This window comes from Myotis daubentonii, chromosome X (assembly GCF_963259705.1).
Source record: "Myotis daubentonii chromosome X, mMyoDau2.1, whole genome shotgun sequence".
In the NCBI taxonomy this organism is placed as follows: Eukaryota; Metazoa; Chordata; class Mammalia; order Chiroptera; family Vespertilionidae; genus Myotis; species Myotis daubentonii.
Window position 1 is genome coordinate 137374539 of NC_081861.1, and position 18343 is coordinate 137392881.

Below are 18343 nucleotides of genomic sequence, written 5' to 3' on the forward strand. Positions count from 1 at the left end.
CCCACTGGTAAGACCACATCCCACTGGTAAGGCCACATCGCACTGGTAAGACCACATCCCACTGGTAAGGACCCATCCCACTGGTAAGACCACATCCCACTGGTAAGACCACATCCCACTGGTAAGACCACATCCCACTGGTAAGACCACATCCCATTGGTAAGACCACATCCCACTGGTAAGGACCCATCCCACTGGTAAGGCCCCATCCCACTGGTAAGACCACATCCCACTGGTAAGACCACATCCCACTGGTAAGGACCCATCCCACTGGTAAGGCCACATCCCACTGGTAAGGCCACATCCCACTGGTAAGACCTCATCCCACTGGTAAGGCCCCATCCCACTGGTAAGACCCCATCCCACTGGTAAGAACACATCCCACTGGTAAGACCCCATCCCACTGGTAAGAACACATCCCACTGGTAAGACCCCATCCCACTGGTAAGACCTCATCCCACTGGTAAGGCCACATCCCACTGGTAAGACCATTATCTTTCTACTCTGGGCCTTCCCAGGACATGGACCCTTTAAAGCCTAGAGTACTTTAACCCTCTGACTGCCTGTCATAGGGATGGTGCCATTTGGGGCTCAGCCCATGTGGTCTCCAGGTGACCCAACACATTCATGATCCCTCGCCACTTTTGGCCTTGTGTGTTCCTCCTTCGGCAACCCTGACAGTGACATGATAATTGTTAAGTTATTCCCACTTTACCCCCACGAAATAAAACCAACAGGCTGGGCCCCACTGACCAGGGATGTGTCTCCGAGGGAGTGAGTGTCGAGGAACGGCGACTAACAGGTCAGGCAGCGCTGCCAACGCACACGGGGCTCCTCTGGGCGTCCACGGCCGGCTCCTGGCTATGTGGGACCAGCCACACGGGCCTCAGCCACACGGGCCTCAGCCACACGGGCCTCAGCCACACGAGGGCCTGGCACATGACTCCAAGCCCTCTCCTCAGCCTCCAGTCCACGGCCACATTCCACCCCCGTTGTCCTGGCCAGCAGGGTTCTGTTGCCGGGTGCGGAACACATGGCCGCATCCAATCCCCACTGGCCACCAGGCTTTCTCTGTTTCTCATCAGGCACCCTCCCTTCCCGTTTCCTGGGTGGGCTGCGCTCAGTGCGGACCATGGAGTCCTCAAGGTCTTCTTTTTTTTTTGTTTGTTTAATTAAATCTTTATTGTTCAGATTATTACACTTGTTCCTCTTTTCCCCCCCCCCCCATAACTCCCCTCCTCCCAGTTCCCGCCCCACCCTCCGCCCTCACTCCCCACCCACTGTCCTCATCCATAGGTGCACGATTTTTGTCCAGTCTCTTCCCACATCTCCCACACCCCTTTCCCCCCCAAGAATAGTCAGTCCATTCCCTTTCTATGTCCCTGATTCTATTATAATCAACAGTTCATTCTGTTCTTCAGATTATTTATTCACTTGATTCTTAGATTCACTTGTTCATAGATGCATATTTGTTGTTCATAATTTGTATCTTTACCTTTTTCTTCCTCTTCCTCTTCTTAAAGGATACCTTTCAGCATTTCATATAATCCTGGTTTGGTGGTGATGAACTCCTTTAGCTTTTCCTTATCTGTGAAGCTCTTTATCTGACCTTCAATTCTGAATGATAGCTTTGCTGGATACAGTAATCTTGGTTGCAGGTTCTTGCTATTCATCACTTTGAGTATTTCTTGCCACTCTCTTCTGGCCTGCAAAGTTTCTGTTGAGAAATCAGCTGACAGTCGTATGGGTATTCCCTTGTAGGTAACTGGGTTTCTTTCTCTTGCTGCTTTTAAGATTCTCTCTTTGTCTTTTGCTCTTGGCATTTTAATTATGATGTGTCTTGGTGTGGTCCTCTTTGGATTCCTTTTGTTTGGGGTTCTCCGTGCTTCTTGGACCTGTAAGTCCATTTCTTTCACCAGGTGGGGGAAGTTTTCTGTCATTATTTCTTCAAATAGGATTTCAATATCTTGCTCTCTCTCATCTTCTGGCACCCCTATAATTCTGATGTTGGTACGCTTGAAGCTGTCCCAGAGGCTCCTTACACTATCCTCGCATTTTTGGATTCTTTTTTCATTTTGCTTTTCCGGTTGGATGTTTTTTGCTTCCTCGCATTTCAAATCATTGACTTGATTCTTGCGCTCCTCTGGTCTGCTGTCAGGCGTCTGTATAATATTCGTTATTTCAGTCCGTGTATGCTTAATTTCTAGTTGGTTCCCCAATATAAGATCGAGGGTCTTATTAGTTTTCGTGTAGATCTCATTAAGTTTATCGGCAGCTTCTAAACAGTTCTTGAGAGACCTTAAAAGTGTGGTTCTGAACTCTATATCTTCCATTGACAATTTTGTCCTGTTTCTTTGTCTCCGCATTGTGTTATGCTTCCTTGGTGCACCCCCTAGTGGTCTTTGTTCGCAGTCTTATAGTTAAATCTTGATTGTTGTAGCTAATTCCAGGGAGGGTTTGACCTCCAGGCCAAGTGGCTGTGAGAATCAGCTGTGTCAGCAGTGAGAGAACTTCTGTCCTCTAGGGAGGTGCTAATCTAGCCTTTGCCTGAGGCTATCCGGCAAATGCCTCTGTGCAGGGCTTGGGCGGGGCGGGTCGCACAGGATCAACAGGGTGGGCCGGAGAGAGCAGTTATGGCGGCTCTCAGTCCTGTCCCCAGGGGCTCTGCCTCTCTGAGTCCCAGCACCCGCTGCAAAGCTTGCAGAGAAAGCTGCACTCGCTCTGACCGAAGCCAGACAGTCCCGCTTCTCTCGTTTGAGTCTGGGTCCCTAAAGACTCGCCCGGATCTGGAGCTCAGAGTCTGCGACTCCCTCCCGATTGAAAACGCCCACCGCACCCTCCGCCTCCAGCCCGCTCCGCGCACTCCGCACCTCAGAATGTGACTTCAGCACTGCGCCTCCTCTGAGTGTCCGTGTGCGTTTCTCTTTCCTCCTAGTTGTAGGACTTCCACTCAGCCAGCGTTCCTGTGGTTCTGCGTGATGTCCGTTCTGTCCTTTAGTTTCACTTTTGAAGTAGTTGTTCAAAGCAGCAAACTCCAGCGTTAACCTATGCCGCCATCTTGGTTTTTCCCTCAAGGTCTTCTTGACAGCAGCCGGGTGTCCTAACCACTCCTCCCGTCCTCCATAAATGGTCTCTCCCACACCTCCTGGATGAAATGACCGTGCAAACAGCAATGACACCGGCCAGCGTGCCTCAATGCATAGAGCGTTGGCCTGCAGACCAAAGGGTCCTGGGTTTGATTCGAGTCAAGGGCACGTACCTTGGTTGTAGGCTCCTCCCAGCCCGGGCCCTGGTCGGGGCTCTTGCAGGAGGCAACCAGTTGATGTGTTTCTCTCACATCAATGTTTCTCTCTGTCTTTCCCTCTCTCTTCCACTCTCTCTAAAAAATCAATGGAAAAATACCTCGGGTGAGAATTCAAATAAACAAACAAACAAACAGCAATGACAGCACATCCTAGCCGGCGTCAGCAGCAGCGGCACCCCACGGGCGAGGTTGCTATCAAAGCCCAGTGATAGCCAGCAGGATAGGGAGGCCCCTTGAGCTGCAGGCAATGGCCTTCCCGCTGCACCTCGGGTGCCGGTGAAGCATAAGAATTTCTCCTTTGGAGAGCTGCTGTTTGAAACTGCTGTTTGAACTACTCTGTTATTCTTAGACGGTCTCTTATTCTGTAGGTCAACTCTGTTATTTTTAGATAGTCCCTGACTCTGTAACATAACTGTTTTAGTTTGAATAGAAAAAGATAAAAAACTTAGGTGTCTGACCTTGCAAGCTGGCCATCTGACGTAACAGGCTAATACTAATATTGATATGAATTCCCATATTCTTATGCCAAGTGTTAGTTCATTATGTATCAAGGTCACAAACTTGTAACCTTATAACAATAACCTACAGAGAGCTCTCTGTGAATCTGCAGACAAAGAGCTCAAAAAGGTATAAATAGAGAGAACTTCCTCCTTGTGTTTGCACAGAGATTTGGGAAACATAGCCATCTCGGTCTGCACAAATAAAGACTCCGAATTAATTGGCTCATTAAGGTGTCTCCTATCTATCTCGCTGATTTACAATACAACCAGGATATTGTGAGTGAGATGGAGTAGAAGGTGGAGGTCACTACTGACTGGAAGACGCTGGCCGGCTAAGGGGGAGCTTGTCAGATGGGGCTGCTGTGAGGAATGAGGCTGCCAAAAGGCCAATGGGGGGGTCTTCCGGCCCACACTTAGGACCAAATTTTATGTGGGAGTCAAGTTCTGCAGGAACCTCTGCTTAGTTCCTGTGAGAAGGAACTTATTCCAGCCAGTGGGCATGTGTGCAAGGATGCCACAGGAACACACCAAATGGACTTCATGCCTGAGGTACCACGGGACAAGTGAAATCATCCCATAACCCCATGAAGAGAACACAGTCAGTAAACCATTGTGTCCTTACAGTGGACTATTACACAGAAATCCCACCTTATGCTGAAGAATAATTGGTGGGGGAGGGAAGTTCCCAATGTTAAGTAAAAAGCAGGTTTCAAAGAAATGTGGCTAAGTGGTTGAGTGTGTAACTAGGAACCAGGAGGTCATGGTTTGATTCCTGGTCAGCACACATGCCCGGGTTGTGGGCTCCATTCCCAGTGTGGGGCATGCAGGAGGCAGCCGATCCATCATTCTCTGTCATCAGTGATGTTTCTCTCTCTCCCTCTCCCTTTCTCTCTGAAAAGAATCCTAATAAGAGAGTAGTATGCAAATTCACCATCACTCCAACACAAAGATGGTGACGCCCAGAGCCACAAGATGGCGGCGCCCAGTCCTCTCAGCACCGCTGGAGTCCCAACGTCCCAGGGGGGGCCGCTGAGACCCGGGCCTGCTTGGATGTTACTGTGGCTACCGAGGAGCGGCCAAGCGGCACTGCAGACAGCAGAGAACCACCTGGACTGGGCCTAAGCTGTCAGTAGGACATACCCTGAGGGCCCCACGCATTGGAGAGGGTGCAGGTTAGGCTGAGAAACCCACCCCTGCGCCCCCACCCCCACCCCCTGCACAAATTTCGTGCACCGGGCCTCTAGTAAAAATATATTTTAAAAAAAGACTTGAAGACTTTCTACAATAGAAATGTCTTTTTTGAGGTCTTAGACCAGATAGTCAGTGTAATTCATCAGAGTCTTAAGTAGAAAGCCTGGAGGAAGGGCCACCATGATGGGGAGAAAGTGTCCCCTGAGGGCAGCCAGGCCCAGGCCACAGGGCGACCTCCCTGAACGGTCCTCAGGCCAGGAGAGTCGGGAAGCTGACCTGGGTCCTGTCGGGAGCCTCTGTTCTGTTTAACTTGCAGAGCTCCCCTCCCCATCCCCTCTCCTCTACCTGAAATGTGGCCGGCACCCGACTCTGCCTCCAGTTGCACATTGACTGTCTCCATGGGACACATGACCCGGGAATGGCAGTGGGCAGGGAGGAGAAGGAGGGGCCCACGGGGGGGATGGCAAACAGGGAGAACGAGGAAGAGAAAGGGCAAAGCCACTCCTGAGCAGGAAACACAGCTCGCGGGGCGGGGCTGGCGCTGTGACCACCTCTGCTGGTGTCTCAGAGGGCACGTTGTGACCCAGGTGCTGCCTCTGCTAGGCCTCCGCCAGTGCTGTCACCAGGGACTCCTCCCTGCCTGGTGCCCCCAGCAAAGGGCCTGGCACCGCCCCACGCTGGCCCCAAGCCAAAGGCCACAGGGCAGCCTCTGGCTCCTGGGCACCTTGCAGGATTCCCAGGGAGGAGAAGGAGGAGAGAAATGTGACCGCCCTCAGGCGCCCTCGTGGTGCTGCACCCTCAGGAAATGCACAGGACACGTTCTCTTGCCTTATTCCTGTGAAAGATAATAAAGCTCTTCCCTTCAACAGTCATTGCCAACGAGCCCTTGACAGGGGCTTGGAACTCCTTTCCCCGCTGTCCCAGAGCAGACCCCGCGGGTGGCCGCCTCACCTTCTGTGTCTGAACCTCATGACCTGTCCGCTTGCTCTCTGTTGACACTGAAGGCCAAGAGGGGGCAAGAGACCACTTTCCTCAGCCCCAGCGGTTCTGTCATTCCCCCGCGTGACCAGCAGGAGGCAGGCGCGCCGCCCTCCGCAGGGTATCTGGTTCCAGTATCTGGGTCCTCATCAGAAGCATGTCTCCCAAGAGCTTCTCTTTTCAAATAACCAGAGGGTTGACTCACTTAAATAACACACATCCTCTTTCAAACCGGGCTCAGTGGATAGAGCGTTGCCCCCCAGAGTGAAGGGTCCCGGGGTTGGTTCTGGTCAAGGGCGTGTACCTTGGTTGCAGGCTCGATCCCCAGTTAGGGAGCCTGCAGGAGGCAACTGATCAGTGTTTCTCTCTCATAGATGTTTCTATCGCTCTATCCCTCTCCCTTCCTCTCTGTAAAATCAATGAGAATATATTTTTGTAAAAAATGAGACCGACTACAGCTGTTTCCCTAGCAGCCATTTCCCAGCCATCCCAGACCTGCATGGAGAATGGGTAAGACTCGGCCCAAGCCCAGCCCTGAGTGTCCCAGGGGAGGCAGAGGCCCCTTTCAAACCCTGGGAAGGGAGCCAGGGTCTCTAACTCAGTGCAGAGGCTGTGACTTCCTCCCAGTTCTAAGGATGGTGTGCACATCATGGCAGGCAGCGAAGGGGCATTTCCTACAGAAGGCTTCCACCACTGTACACTCGCTCCCTCAGAGAGAAGAGGGAAGAACCCATGGCCCACAGATCGGAGTCAGAGCCCAGGGGCAAAGGTTCCATTGAACATTCTCGGGTCACAGGCAATGTCTTTGGAACACAGATTTATATCGCTGATAGACTTATGCCCCAGGGGAGGGTTTTGTTTCAAGCACTGTGTGCTCAGAGACTTAAATATTCTTTGAGAAGAAGCTTATTTCAACCTAGCTGGTGTGGCTCAGTGGTTGAGCGTGGACCTAGGAACCAGGCGGTTATGGTTTGATTCCTGACTGGGGGCTTGATCCCAGTGGGGAATGTGTAAGAATCAGCCAATCGATGATTGTCTCTCATCATCGACATTTCTATCTCTCCCTCTCCCTTCTACTCTGAAATCAATGAAAAAAAAACTTTTTTTAAAGAGTATTCCTCCCTCTTAAAAAAATAATTAAGACTTAAGAGGGGAGAAAACCAAGATAGCGGCATAGGTAAACACCGGAGATAGCTGCCTCGAACAACCACTTCAAAAAAACAACTAAAAGACAGAACGGACATCGCCCAGAACCACAGGAAGACTGGCTGAGGGGAAATTCTTCAACTAGAAGGAAAAAGCACAGCATACGAGACTCAGAGGAGGCACAGTGTGGAAAATACAAAGGTGTGGAGGTACGCGTGGAAAAGGCTGGTAGCTGAGGGCAGGGTTGTCGTTTTCAATCGGGAGGTAGTCTCAGATTCTGAGCTCCAGTTCTGGGCGAGTCTCTAGGGACCCAGACTCAAACGGGAGAAGCGGGACTGTCTGGCATCGGTCGGAACGTGAGGGCAGCTTTCTCTCCAAGGTTTGCGGCGGTTGCTGGGACTCTGAGAGGCAGAGCCTCTTGTGATGGGACTGAGAGCAGCCATAACTGCTCCCTCCGCCCGCTCTGTTGATCCCTTGTGACCTGCCCCGCCCAAGCCCTGTGCAGAGCCATTTGCCAGATAACCTCAGGCAAAGACTAGATTAGCACCGCCCTAGAGGACAGAAGTTTTCCCACTGCAGACACAGCTGACTCTCATAGCCAGTTGGCCTGGAGGTCAAATCCCCCTAGTATTAACTACCACAATCAAGGCTTAACTACAACAAGACTGCGCACAAAGACCACTAGGGGGTGCACCAAGAAAGCATAAAAAATGCGGAGACAATGAAACAGGACAAAACTGTCAATGGAGGATATTGAGTTCAGAACCACACTTTTAAGGTCTCTCAAGAACTGTCTAGAAGCTGCCGATAAAGTTATTGAGATCTACAAGAAATATAATGAGACCCTCGATGTATGATAAAGAACCAACTAGAAATTAAGCATACATGGACTGAAATAATGAATATCATACAGACTCCCAACAGCAGACCAGAGGAGCACAAGAATCAAGGCAAAGTTTTGAAGTGCGAAGAAGCAAAAAACACCCAAGCAGAAAAGCAAAATGAAAAAAGAATCTGAAAATACGGAGATAGTGTAAGGAGCCTCTGGGACAGCTTCAAGCGTACCAACATCAGAATTATAGGGATGAGAGAGAGCAAGATATTGAAAACATATTTTAAGAAATAATGACAGAAAACTTCCCCTACCTGGTGAAGCAAATAGACTTACAAGTCCAGGAAGCACAGAGAACCCCAAACAAAAGGAATCCAAAGAGGACCACACCAAGACACATCATCATTAAAATGCCAAGAGCAAAAGACAAAGACAGAATCTTAAAAGCAGCAAGAGAAAGAAACTCAGTTACCTACACGGGAATACCCATACAACTGTCAGCTGATTTCTCAACAGAAACTTTGCAGGCCAGAAGGGAGTGGCAAGAAATATTCAAAGTGATGAATGCCAAGAACCTACAACCAAGATTACTTTATCCAGCAAAGCTATCATTCAGAATTGAAGGTCAGATAAAGAGCATCACAGATAAGGAAAAGCTAAAGGAGTTCATCACCACCAAACCAGCATTATATGAAATGCTGAAAGGTATCCTTTAAGAAGAGGAAGAAGAAGAAAAAGGTAAAGATACTAATTATGAACAACAAATATGCATCTATGAACAAGTGAATCTAAGAATCAAGTGAATAAATAATAGGATGAACAGAATGAACTGGTGATTATAAGAGAATCAGGAACATAGAAAGGGAATGGACTCACTATTCTTAGGGGGGGAAAGGGGTGTGGGAGATTCGGGAAGAGACTGGACAAAAATTGTTCACCTATGGATGACGACAGTGGGGGGGGGGTAAGGGCAGAGGGTGGGGTGGGAACTGGGTGGAAGGGAGCTATGGGGGGAAAAAAGAGGACCAAATGTAATAATCTGAACAATAAAGATTTAATAAAATAAAAGAAAAAAACGCTTCAGAGGCAGAGTGAACAACTTATGCAATGACGAATACATAAATAAAAGTGTAGAATTACTTTAGAAGCATTTAAAAATTCTGGTATTTGATGTTCATAAGAAATAGTTAACTTTAAAGGTATACTATGGTTAGGCAAGGAAATGTCCTTTTTTTAGAGAATAATTTTGAAGTGCATGGGAATGAAGGAACGTAAAGTCTGGGGTTTGCGTTAAAGATCTTCGGAAAAAGAAAAATAGATGAAACGAAGGGAAGGAAGGAGAGAGAAAGCGAATATGGCCACTTCGCGGTAACTGTTGAGTCTGATAGTGGAAGGGCGATTCCTTCCGCTGTTCTGCTCTTGCACATGTGGGGACTTGCATGTGGCGGAGAGGTGTGAGGGCCATGCCGTGGAAGGTCAGGCCGGTTGTTTTTAGTGGGCGTTTGAGAGGGAGGTGGGAGAGTCCCAGCGACTCTCATTTCCACACAGTAGGTGTCTAGCATTGATTATTTACCCAATAATAATGAAAATCCAGATTCAGTAAGACAGGTAGACAGTGGGTTTGTATTGGAATTTTTTTAATGAAAGTTCCTTAACCAATCAATGAGCCCAATTTGGACATAGAAGCCAATGGCTACTTTCTGCTCAGAATGACCTTTGCCTTGGAACTATTTCATAGAGCATCCTGATAACACTGCACCCCATAAGCGGCTCTCATGGATTCCCAAGGCTATGCCACCGGGAATTTCACACTTGCGAGACTTCGGGGTACACTTGGTTGTTGGGGTGCAGCTGGAAAGAGATGGTCAGCAGCCCACTCAACAGCATAAGGAAGGCAGCCAGAGCCGCCACGGGCACGGTGGTGCCCGTCTCCTGCCGGTCGGGCCTGAAGGGGATGTGGAAGGATGGTGGGAAGCGTATGCCCTCTTCATTCAACACGGAGTGGTGGTTCCAGATGACAGCAGTGAAGATAAATGCCCCCGCTATGATGCTCAGGACTCCGGAAGCGCAGAACAGATTGCAGATGGTGTTCTTCTGACGGTGTCCCGCGTACACTCTCAGCAGGCCCTTGACCGTGAGCACTTTTCCCAGCAGCCCGAGGAGGCTGGCGGCCAGCAGCAGGTTCTGAGCGATGCGGATATCCAGCGGCAGGTAGGTGTCACTGTAGCTGTAGCGGTGACAGGCTATGACTCTGCCGTGGGGGCTGTTGTGCTGGTAAGTACAGACCCTCCACATCCCAATGCAGGCCAGCCCCCGGGACGGGGCGGAGCTGCTCTCCATGTACCACACCCGCCACTCGGCCAGGCCCATGCAAATCATGGATAAGATCCATCCCAGAATGTTGAGGGAGAAACTCGCTGCCTGGCAATTGGCGTTTTTCAACATGGCCATGGCTGTTTCCAGGGGATCTGCAAACCAATAGAGGGGGTCATGAGGTGGGACCCACGGCCTGAACGGTCCCCCGGGGGTGAGCGGCGCTATATTGTTGAGGGAGATGCCCTGTTCCAGAATGGAGACGCTTGATCCCGTGCTCTGCTGGCACAGGGTCCTTGGGCAACATTTACTGAAAGCCTTCAAATATTCAGACTTTCACCTTGGCAGGGTTCGCTCAGTGGTTAGACTCTCATCTGCATTTTAAGGGCCAGTGGTTCTCAACCTTCTGGCCCATTAAATACAGTTCTTCCTGTTGTGACCCAACCATAAAATGATTGTCGTTGCTACTTCATCACTGTCATGTTGCTACTGTTATGAATCGTCATGAAAATATCTGATCTGCAGGATGGTCTTAGGCGACCCCTGTGAAAGGGTCGTCCGACCGCCAAAGGGGTTGCAACCCACAGGTTGAGAACTGCTGGGTTAGAGCGTCTTCCCAATAGGCCAAGGTTGCCGGCCTTAGTCCCTGCTCAGGGCACATACAAGAATCAACCAATGAATGCATCAGGCAGTGGAACAGCAAATCCATGTTTCTCTCTCACCCTCTCTCTGTGTCTCTAAAGTCAATCAAAATATGTATAGACTTTCTAACGGGCAGTTCCACTTCTGGATATTTGTTGAAAGACACAATTAAGATTGGCTACAGCCCAGCCAGAGTGGTTGAGCGTCGTCACCCTATGAATCAGGTCAGGGTTCGATTCCTAGTCAGGGCACATGCCCGCGTTGTGGGGTTGATCCCCAGTGTGAGGCGTGCAGGAGGCAGCAGATCCATGATTCTCTCTCATCATTGAGGTTTCTACCTCTCCCTCCCCCTTCCGCTCTGAAATCAATAAAAATATATATTTTGCCTGCTCCCAAGAGTCAGCAATGCCACTTCTGGATTTATGCCCCGAAGAAGGGAAAGCAGGGGCGCAAGCAGAGAGTTGCACCCCCATGTTCATAGCAGCGTTCTTCACCACAGCCAGGAGGTGGGAACACCGCAATATTCATTGTGGGTGTGTGCACAGTCCGCATGTGGGCCGCCCATACCATGGGATATCATCCAGCCTTGAGGACATTCTACCCAGTGAGACGAGCCAGCAACACAAAGACAAACCTGCATTATTTCACATCTATGTGGCCCCTAGAGCAGCCACACTCAGCGACAGAAAGCCACTGTGGGAGCCAGGGCCTGGGGAGCAGAGGGGATGTAGTGGTCAATGGCACAGAGTTTCCGTTTGGGGAGGTGAAAAAGTTCTGGAGATGATGGTGGCGATGGTAGCACAACATTGTGAAGGTCCCCAGTGACACTGCACTGTACGCTTAAAAAAGGTGACCGATCAGTCTGATCAAATCATTGGATTGATAGCTGTCCCCTGGGGCCTGCCCTTTAGGACACTTCACAACAGGCCTTCCCTCTGCTTAGACCACATCCCACTGGTAAGACCCCATCCCACTGGTAAGACCACATCCCACTGGTAAGGCCACATCCCACTGGTAAGGCCACATCCCACTGGTAAGACCACATCCCACTGGTGAGGCCACATCCCACTGGTAAGGCCCCATCCCACTGGTAAGGCCACATCCCACTGGTAAGACCTCACCCCACTGGTAAGGCCACATCCCCCTGGTAAGGCCACATCCCACTGGTAAGGCCACATCCCTCTGGTAAGACCATTATCTTTCTCCTCTGGGCCTTCCCAGGACATGGACCCTTTAAAGCCTAGAGTACTTTAACCCTCTGACTGCCTGTCATAGGGATGGTGCCATTTGGGGCTCAGCCCATGTGGTCTCCAGGTGACCCAACACATTCATGATCCCTCGCCCCTTTTGGCCTTGTGTGTTCCTCCTTCGGCAACCCTGACGGTGACATGATAATTGTTAAGTTATTCCCACTTTACCCCCACGAAATAAAACCAACAGGCTGGGCCCCACTGACCAGGGATGTGTCTCCGAGGGAGTGAGTGTCGAGGAACGGCGACTAACAGGTCAGGCAGCGCTGCCAACGCACACGGGGCTCCTCTTGGCGTCCACGGCCGGCTCCTGGCTATGTGGGACCAGCCACACGGGCCTCAGCCACACGGGCCTCAGCCACACGAGGGCCTGGCACACGACTCCAAGCCCTCTCCTCAGCCTCCAGTCCACGGCCACATCCCACCCCCGTTGTCCTGGCCAGCAGGGTTCTGTTGCCGGGTGCGGAACACATGGCCGCATCCAATCCCCACTGACCACCAGGCTTTCTCTGTTTCTCATCAGGCACCCTCCCTTCCCGCTTCCTGGGCGGGCTGCGCTCAGTGCGGACCATGGAGTCCTCAAGGTCTTCTTGACAGCAGCCGGGTGTCCTAACCACTCCTCCCGTCCTCCATAAATGGTCTCTCCCACACCTCCTGGATGAAATGACCGTGCAAACAGCAATGACACCAGCCAGCGTGCCTCAATGCATTGAGCGTCGCCCTACGGACCGAAGGGTCCTGGGTTTGATTCCAGTCAAGGGCACGTACCTTAGTTGTAGGCTCCTCCCAGCCCGGGCCCTGGTCAGGGCTCTTGCAGGAGGCAACCAGTTGATGTGTTTCTCTCACATCAATGTTTCTCTGTGTCTTTCCCTCTCTCTTCCACTCTTTCTAAAAAATCAATGGGAAAATACCTCGGGTGAGAATTCAAATAAACAAACAAACAAACAGAAATGACAGCACATCCTAGCCGGCATCAGCAGCAGCGGCACCCCATGGGCAAAGTTGCTATCAAAGCCCAGTGATAGCCAGCAGGATAGGGAAGCCCCTTGAGCTGCAGGCAGTGGCCTTCCCGCTGCACCTCGGGTGCCGGTGAAGCATAGGAATTGATCCTTTGGAGAGCTGCTGTTTGAAACTGCTGTTTGAACTATTCTGTTATTCTTAGACGGTCTCTTATTCTGTAGGTCAACTCTGTTATTTTTATATAGTCCCTGACTCTGTAATATAACTGTTTTAGTTTGAATAATAGAAAAAGATAAAAAACTTAGGTGTCTGACCTTGCTAGCTAGCCATCTGATATAACAGGCTAATACTGATATTGATATTAATTCCCATATTCTTATGCCAAGTGTTAGTTCATTATGTATGAAGGTCACAAACATGTAAACTTATAACAATAACCAGGATATTGTGAGCGAGATGGAGTAGAAGGTGGAGGTCACTACTGACTGGAAGACGCTGGCCGGCTAACGGGGAGCTTGTCAAGTGGGGCTGCTGTGAGGAATGAGGCTGCCAAAAGGCCAATGGGGGGTTGGGGGGTCTGCTGGCCCACACTTAGGACCAAATTTTATGTGGGAGTCAGGTTCTGCAGGAACCTCTGCTTAGTTCCTGTGAGAAGGAACTTATTCCAGCCAGTGGGCATGTGTGCAAGGATGCCACAGGAACACACCAAATGGACTTCATGCCTGAGGTACCACGGGACAAGTGAAATCATCCCATAACCCCATGTAGAGAACACAGTCAGTAAACCATTGTGTCCTTACAGTGGACTATTACACAGAAATCCCACCTTATGCTGAAGAATAATTGGTGGGGGAGGGAAGTTCCCCATGTTAAGTAAAAAGCAGGTTTCAAAGAAATGTGGCTCAGTGGTTGAGTGTGTAACTAGGAACCAGGAGGTCAGGGTTCGATTCCCGGTCAGGACACATGCCCGGGTTGTGGGCTCCATTCCCAGTGTGGGGCATGCAGGAGGCAGCCAATCCATCATTCTCTGTCATCAGTGATGTTTCTCTCTCTCCCTCTCCCTTTCTCTCTGAAAAGAATCCTAATCAAAGAGCAATATGCAAATTCACCATCACTCCAACACAAAGTTGGTGACGCCCAGAGCCACAAGATGGCGGCGCCCAGCCCTCTCAGCACCGCTGGAGTCCGAAAGTCCCGGGGGAGGTCCGTGAGAGCCGGGCCTGCTTGGATGTTACTGTGGCTACCCAGGAGCGGCCAAGCGGCACTGCAGACAGCAGAGACCCACACGGACTGGGCCTAAGCTGTCAGTAGGACATACCCTGAGGACCCCACGCATTGGAGAGGGTGCAGGTCAGGCTGAGAAACCCACCCCTGCGCCCCGACCCCCACCCCCTGCACGAATTTCATGCACCGGGCCTCTAGTAAAATATATTTTAAAAAAACACTTGAAGTCTTTCTACAATAGAAATGTCTTTTTTGAGGTCTTAGACCAGATAGTCACTGTAATTCATCAGAGTCTTAAGTAGAAAGCCTGGAGGAAGGGCCACCATGATGGGGAGAAAGTGTGTTGTGATGGCAGCCAGGGCCAGGCCAAGGGGCGACCTCCCTGAATGGTCCTCGGCCCAGGACAGTGCGGGAAGCTGACCTGGGTCCTGTCGGGAGCCTCTGTTCTGTTTCACTGAGCTCCCCTCCCCTTCCCCTCTCCTCTACCTGAAATGTGGCGGGCACCCGACTCTGCCTCCAGTTGCACATTGACTGTCTCCATGGGTCACATGACCCGGGAATGGCGGTGGGCAGGGAGGAGAAGGAAGGGCCCACGGGGGGGATGGCAAACAGGGAGAACGAGGAAGAGAAAGGGCAAAGCCACTCCTGAGCAGGAAACACAGCTCGCGGGGCGGGGCTGGCGCTGTGACCACCTCTGCTGGTGTCTCAGAGGGCACGTTGTGACCCAGGTGCTGCCTCTGCTCGGCCTCCCTCCGCCAGTGCTGTCACCAGGGACTCCTCCCTGCCTGGTGCCCCCAGCAAAGGGCCTGGCACCGCCCCACGCTGGCCCCGAGCCAAAGGCCACAGGGCAGCCTCTGGCTCCTGGGCACCTTGCAGGATTCCCAGGGCGGAGAAGGAGGAGAGAAATGCCACCGCCCTCAGGGACCCCCGGGAAATGTGCAGGACACGTTCTCTGGCCTTATTCCTGTGAAAAACAACAAAGTGCGTCCCTTAAACAGTCATTGCCAACGAGCCCTTGACAGGGGCTTGGAACTCCTTTCCCCGCTCTCCCAGAGCAGACCCCGCGGGTGGCCGCCTCACCTTCTGTGTCTGAACCTCATGACCTGTCCGCTTGCTCTCTGTTGACACTGAAGGCCAAGAGGGGGCAAGAGACCACTTTCCTCAGCCCCAGCGGTTCTGTCATTCCCCCGCGTGACCAGCAGGAGGCAGGCGCGCCGCCCTCCACAGGGTATCTGGTTCCAGTATCAGGGTCCTCATCAGAAGCCTGTCTCCCAAGAGCTTCTCTTTTCAAATAACCAGAGGGTTGACTCACTTAAATAACACACATCCTCTTTCAAACCGGGCTCAGTGGATAGAGCGTTGCCCCCCAGAGTGAAGGGTCCCGGGGTTGGTTCTGGTCAAGGGCGTGTACCTTGGTTGCAGGCTCGATCCCCAGTAGGGAGCGAGCAGGATGCAACTGATCAGTGTTTCTCTCTCATAGATGTTTCTATCTCTCTATCCCTCTCCCTTCCTCTCTGTAAAATCAATAAGAATATATTTTTGTAAAAAATGAGACCGACTACAGCTGTTTCCCTAGCAGCCATTTCCCAGCCATCCCAGACCTGCATGGAGAATGGGTAAGACTCGGCCCAAGCCCAGCCCTGAGTGTCCCAGGGGAGGCAGAGGCCCCTTTCAAACCCTGGGAAGGGAGCCAGGGTCTCTAACTCAGTGCAGAGGCTGTGACTTCCTCCCAGTTCTAAGGACGGTGTGCACATCATGGCAGGCAGCGAAGGGGCATTTCCTACAGAAGGCTTCCACCACTGTACACTCGCTCCCTCAGAGGGAAGAGGGAAGAACCCATGGCCCACAGATCGGAGTCAGAGCCCAGGGGCAAAGGTTCCATTGAACATTCTCGGGTCACAGGCAATGTCTTTGGAACACAGATTTATATCGCTGATAGGGGAGGGTTTTGTTTCAAGCACTGTGCGCTCAGAGACTTAAATATTCTTTGAGAAGAAGCTTATTTCAGCCTAGCTGGTGTGGCTCAGTGGTTGAGCGTGGACCTAGGAACCAGGCGGTTACGGTTGGATTCCTGACTGGGGGCTTGATCCCAGTGGAGAATGTGTAAGAATCAGCCAATCGATGATTGTCTCTCATCGTCGATATTTCTATCTCTCCCTCTCCCTTCTACTCTGAAATCAATGAAAAAAAAATTTTTTTTTTAAAGAGAATTTCTCCCTCTTAAAAAAATAATTGAGACTTAAGAGGCAGAGTGAACACCTTATGTAATGACGAATAAATAAATAAAAGTGTAGAAGTACTTTTGAAGCATTTAAAAATTCTGGTATTTGATGTTCATAAGAAATAGTTAACTTTAAAGGTATACTATGGTTAGGCAAGGAAATGTCCTTTTTTTAGAGAATAATTTTGAAGTGCATGGGAATGAAGGAACGTAAAGTCTGGGGTTTGCGTTAAAGATCTTCGGAAAAAGAAAAACAGATGAAAAGAAGGGAAGGAAGGAGAGAGAAAGCGAATATGGCCACTTCGCGGTAACTGTTGAGTCTGATAGTGGAAGGGCGATTCCTTCCGCTGTTCTGCTCTTGCACATGTGGGGACTTGCATGTGGCGGAGAGGTGTTAGGGCCACGCCGTGGAAGGTCAGGCCGGTTGTTTTTAGTGGGCGTTTGAGAGGGAGCTGTGAGAGTCCCAGCGACTCTCATTTCCACACAGCAGGTGTCTAGCATTGATTATTTACCCAATAATAATGAAAATCCAGATTCAGTAAGACAGGTAGACAGTGGGTTTATTTTGGAATTTTTTTTAATGAAAGTTCCTTAACCAATCAATGGACCCAATTTGGACATAGAAGCCAATGGCCACTTTCTGCTCAGAATGAGCTTTGCCATGGAACAATTTCATAGAGCATCCTGATAACACTGCACCCCATAAGCGGCTCTCATGGATTCCCAAGGCTATGCCACCGGGAATTTCACACTTGCGAGACTTCGGGGTACACTTGGTTGTTGGGGTGCAGCTGGAAAGAGATGGTCAGCAGCCCACTCAACAGCATGAGGAAGGCAGCCAGAGCCGCCACGGGCACGGTGGTGCCCGTCTCCTGCCGGTCGGGCCTGAAGGGGATGTGGAAGGATGGTGGGAAGCGTATGCCCTCTTCATTCAACACGGAGTGGTGGTTCCAGATGACAGCAGTGAAGATAAATGCCCCCGCTATGATGCTCAGGACTCCGGAAGCGCAGAACAGATTGCAGATGGTGTTCTTCTGACGGTGTCCCGCGTACACTCTCAGCAGGCCCTTGACCGTGAGCACTTTTCCCAGCAGCCCGAGGAGGCTGGCGGCCAGCAGCAGGTTCTGAGCGATGCGGATATCCAGCGGCAGGTAGGTGTCACTGTAGCTGTAGCGGTGACAGGCTATGACTCTGCCGTGGGGGCTGTTGTGCTGGTAAGTACAGACCCTCCACATCCCAATGCAGGCCAGCCCCCGGGACGGGGCGGAGCTGCTCTCCATGTACCACACCCGCCACTCGGCCAGGCCCATGCAAATCATGGATAAGATCCATCCCAGAATGTTGAGGGAGAAACTCGCTGCCTGGCAATTGGCGTTTTTCAACATGGCCATGGCTGTTTCCAGGGGATCTGCAAACCAATAGAGGGGGTCATGAGGTGGGACCCACGGCCTGAACGGTCCCCCGGGGGTGAGCGGCGCTATATTGTTGAGGGAGATGCCCTATTCCAGAATGGAGACACTTGACCCCATGCTCTGCTGGCAAAGGGTCCTGGGGCAACATTTACTGAAAGCCTTCAAATATTCAGACTTTCACCTTGGCAGGGTTCGCTCAGTGGTTAGACTCTCATCTGCATTTTAAGGGCCAGTGGTTCTCAACCTTCTGGCCCATTAAATACAGTTCCTCCTGTTGTGACCCAACCATAAAATGATTGTCGTTGCTACTTCATCCCTGTCATGTTGCTACTGTTATGAATCGTCATGAAAATATCTGATCTGCAGGATG

General features: G+C 51.0%; 3 protein-coding genes across 3 annotated transcripts in view; all 3 read right to left on the bottom strand.

Moving 5' to 3' along the window:
• The window catches only part of LOC132224200 (claudin-34-like), a 54127-nt gene that overhangs the window by 12175 nt on the left and 23609 nt on the right, over positions 1-18343 (bottom strand). The window lies entirely within an intron of this gene.
• Positions 9660-10414, bottom strand: LOC132224362 (claudin-34-like). Its single transcript, XM_059679501.1, has one exon. It carries the CDS (start codon positions 10400-10402, stop codon positions 9758-9760), a length of 645 nt encoding a protein of 214 aa, XP_059535484.1. The 5' UTR covers positions 10403-10414; the 3' UTR covers positions 9660-9757.
• On the bottom strand, positions 17266-18012 carry LOC132224291 (claudin-34-like). Its single transcript, XM_059679407.1, has one exon. It carries the CDS (start codon positions 17950-17952, stop codon positions 17308-17310), a length of 645 nt encoding a protein of 214 aa, XP_059535390.1. The 5' UTR covers positions 17953-18012; the 3' UTR covers positions 17266-17307.

Bases quoted from the DNA above. Each gene is read 5' to 3' on its own strand.
- LOC132224291 (XM_059679407.1), bottom strand. From the start codon at position 17,952: ATGGCCATGTTGAAAAACGCCAATTGCCAGGCAGCGAGTTTCTCCCTC.
- LOC132224362 (XM_059679501.1), bottom strand. From the start codon at position 10,402: ATGGCCATGTTGAAAAACGCCAATTGCCAGGCAGCGAGTTTCTCCCTC.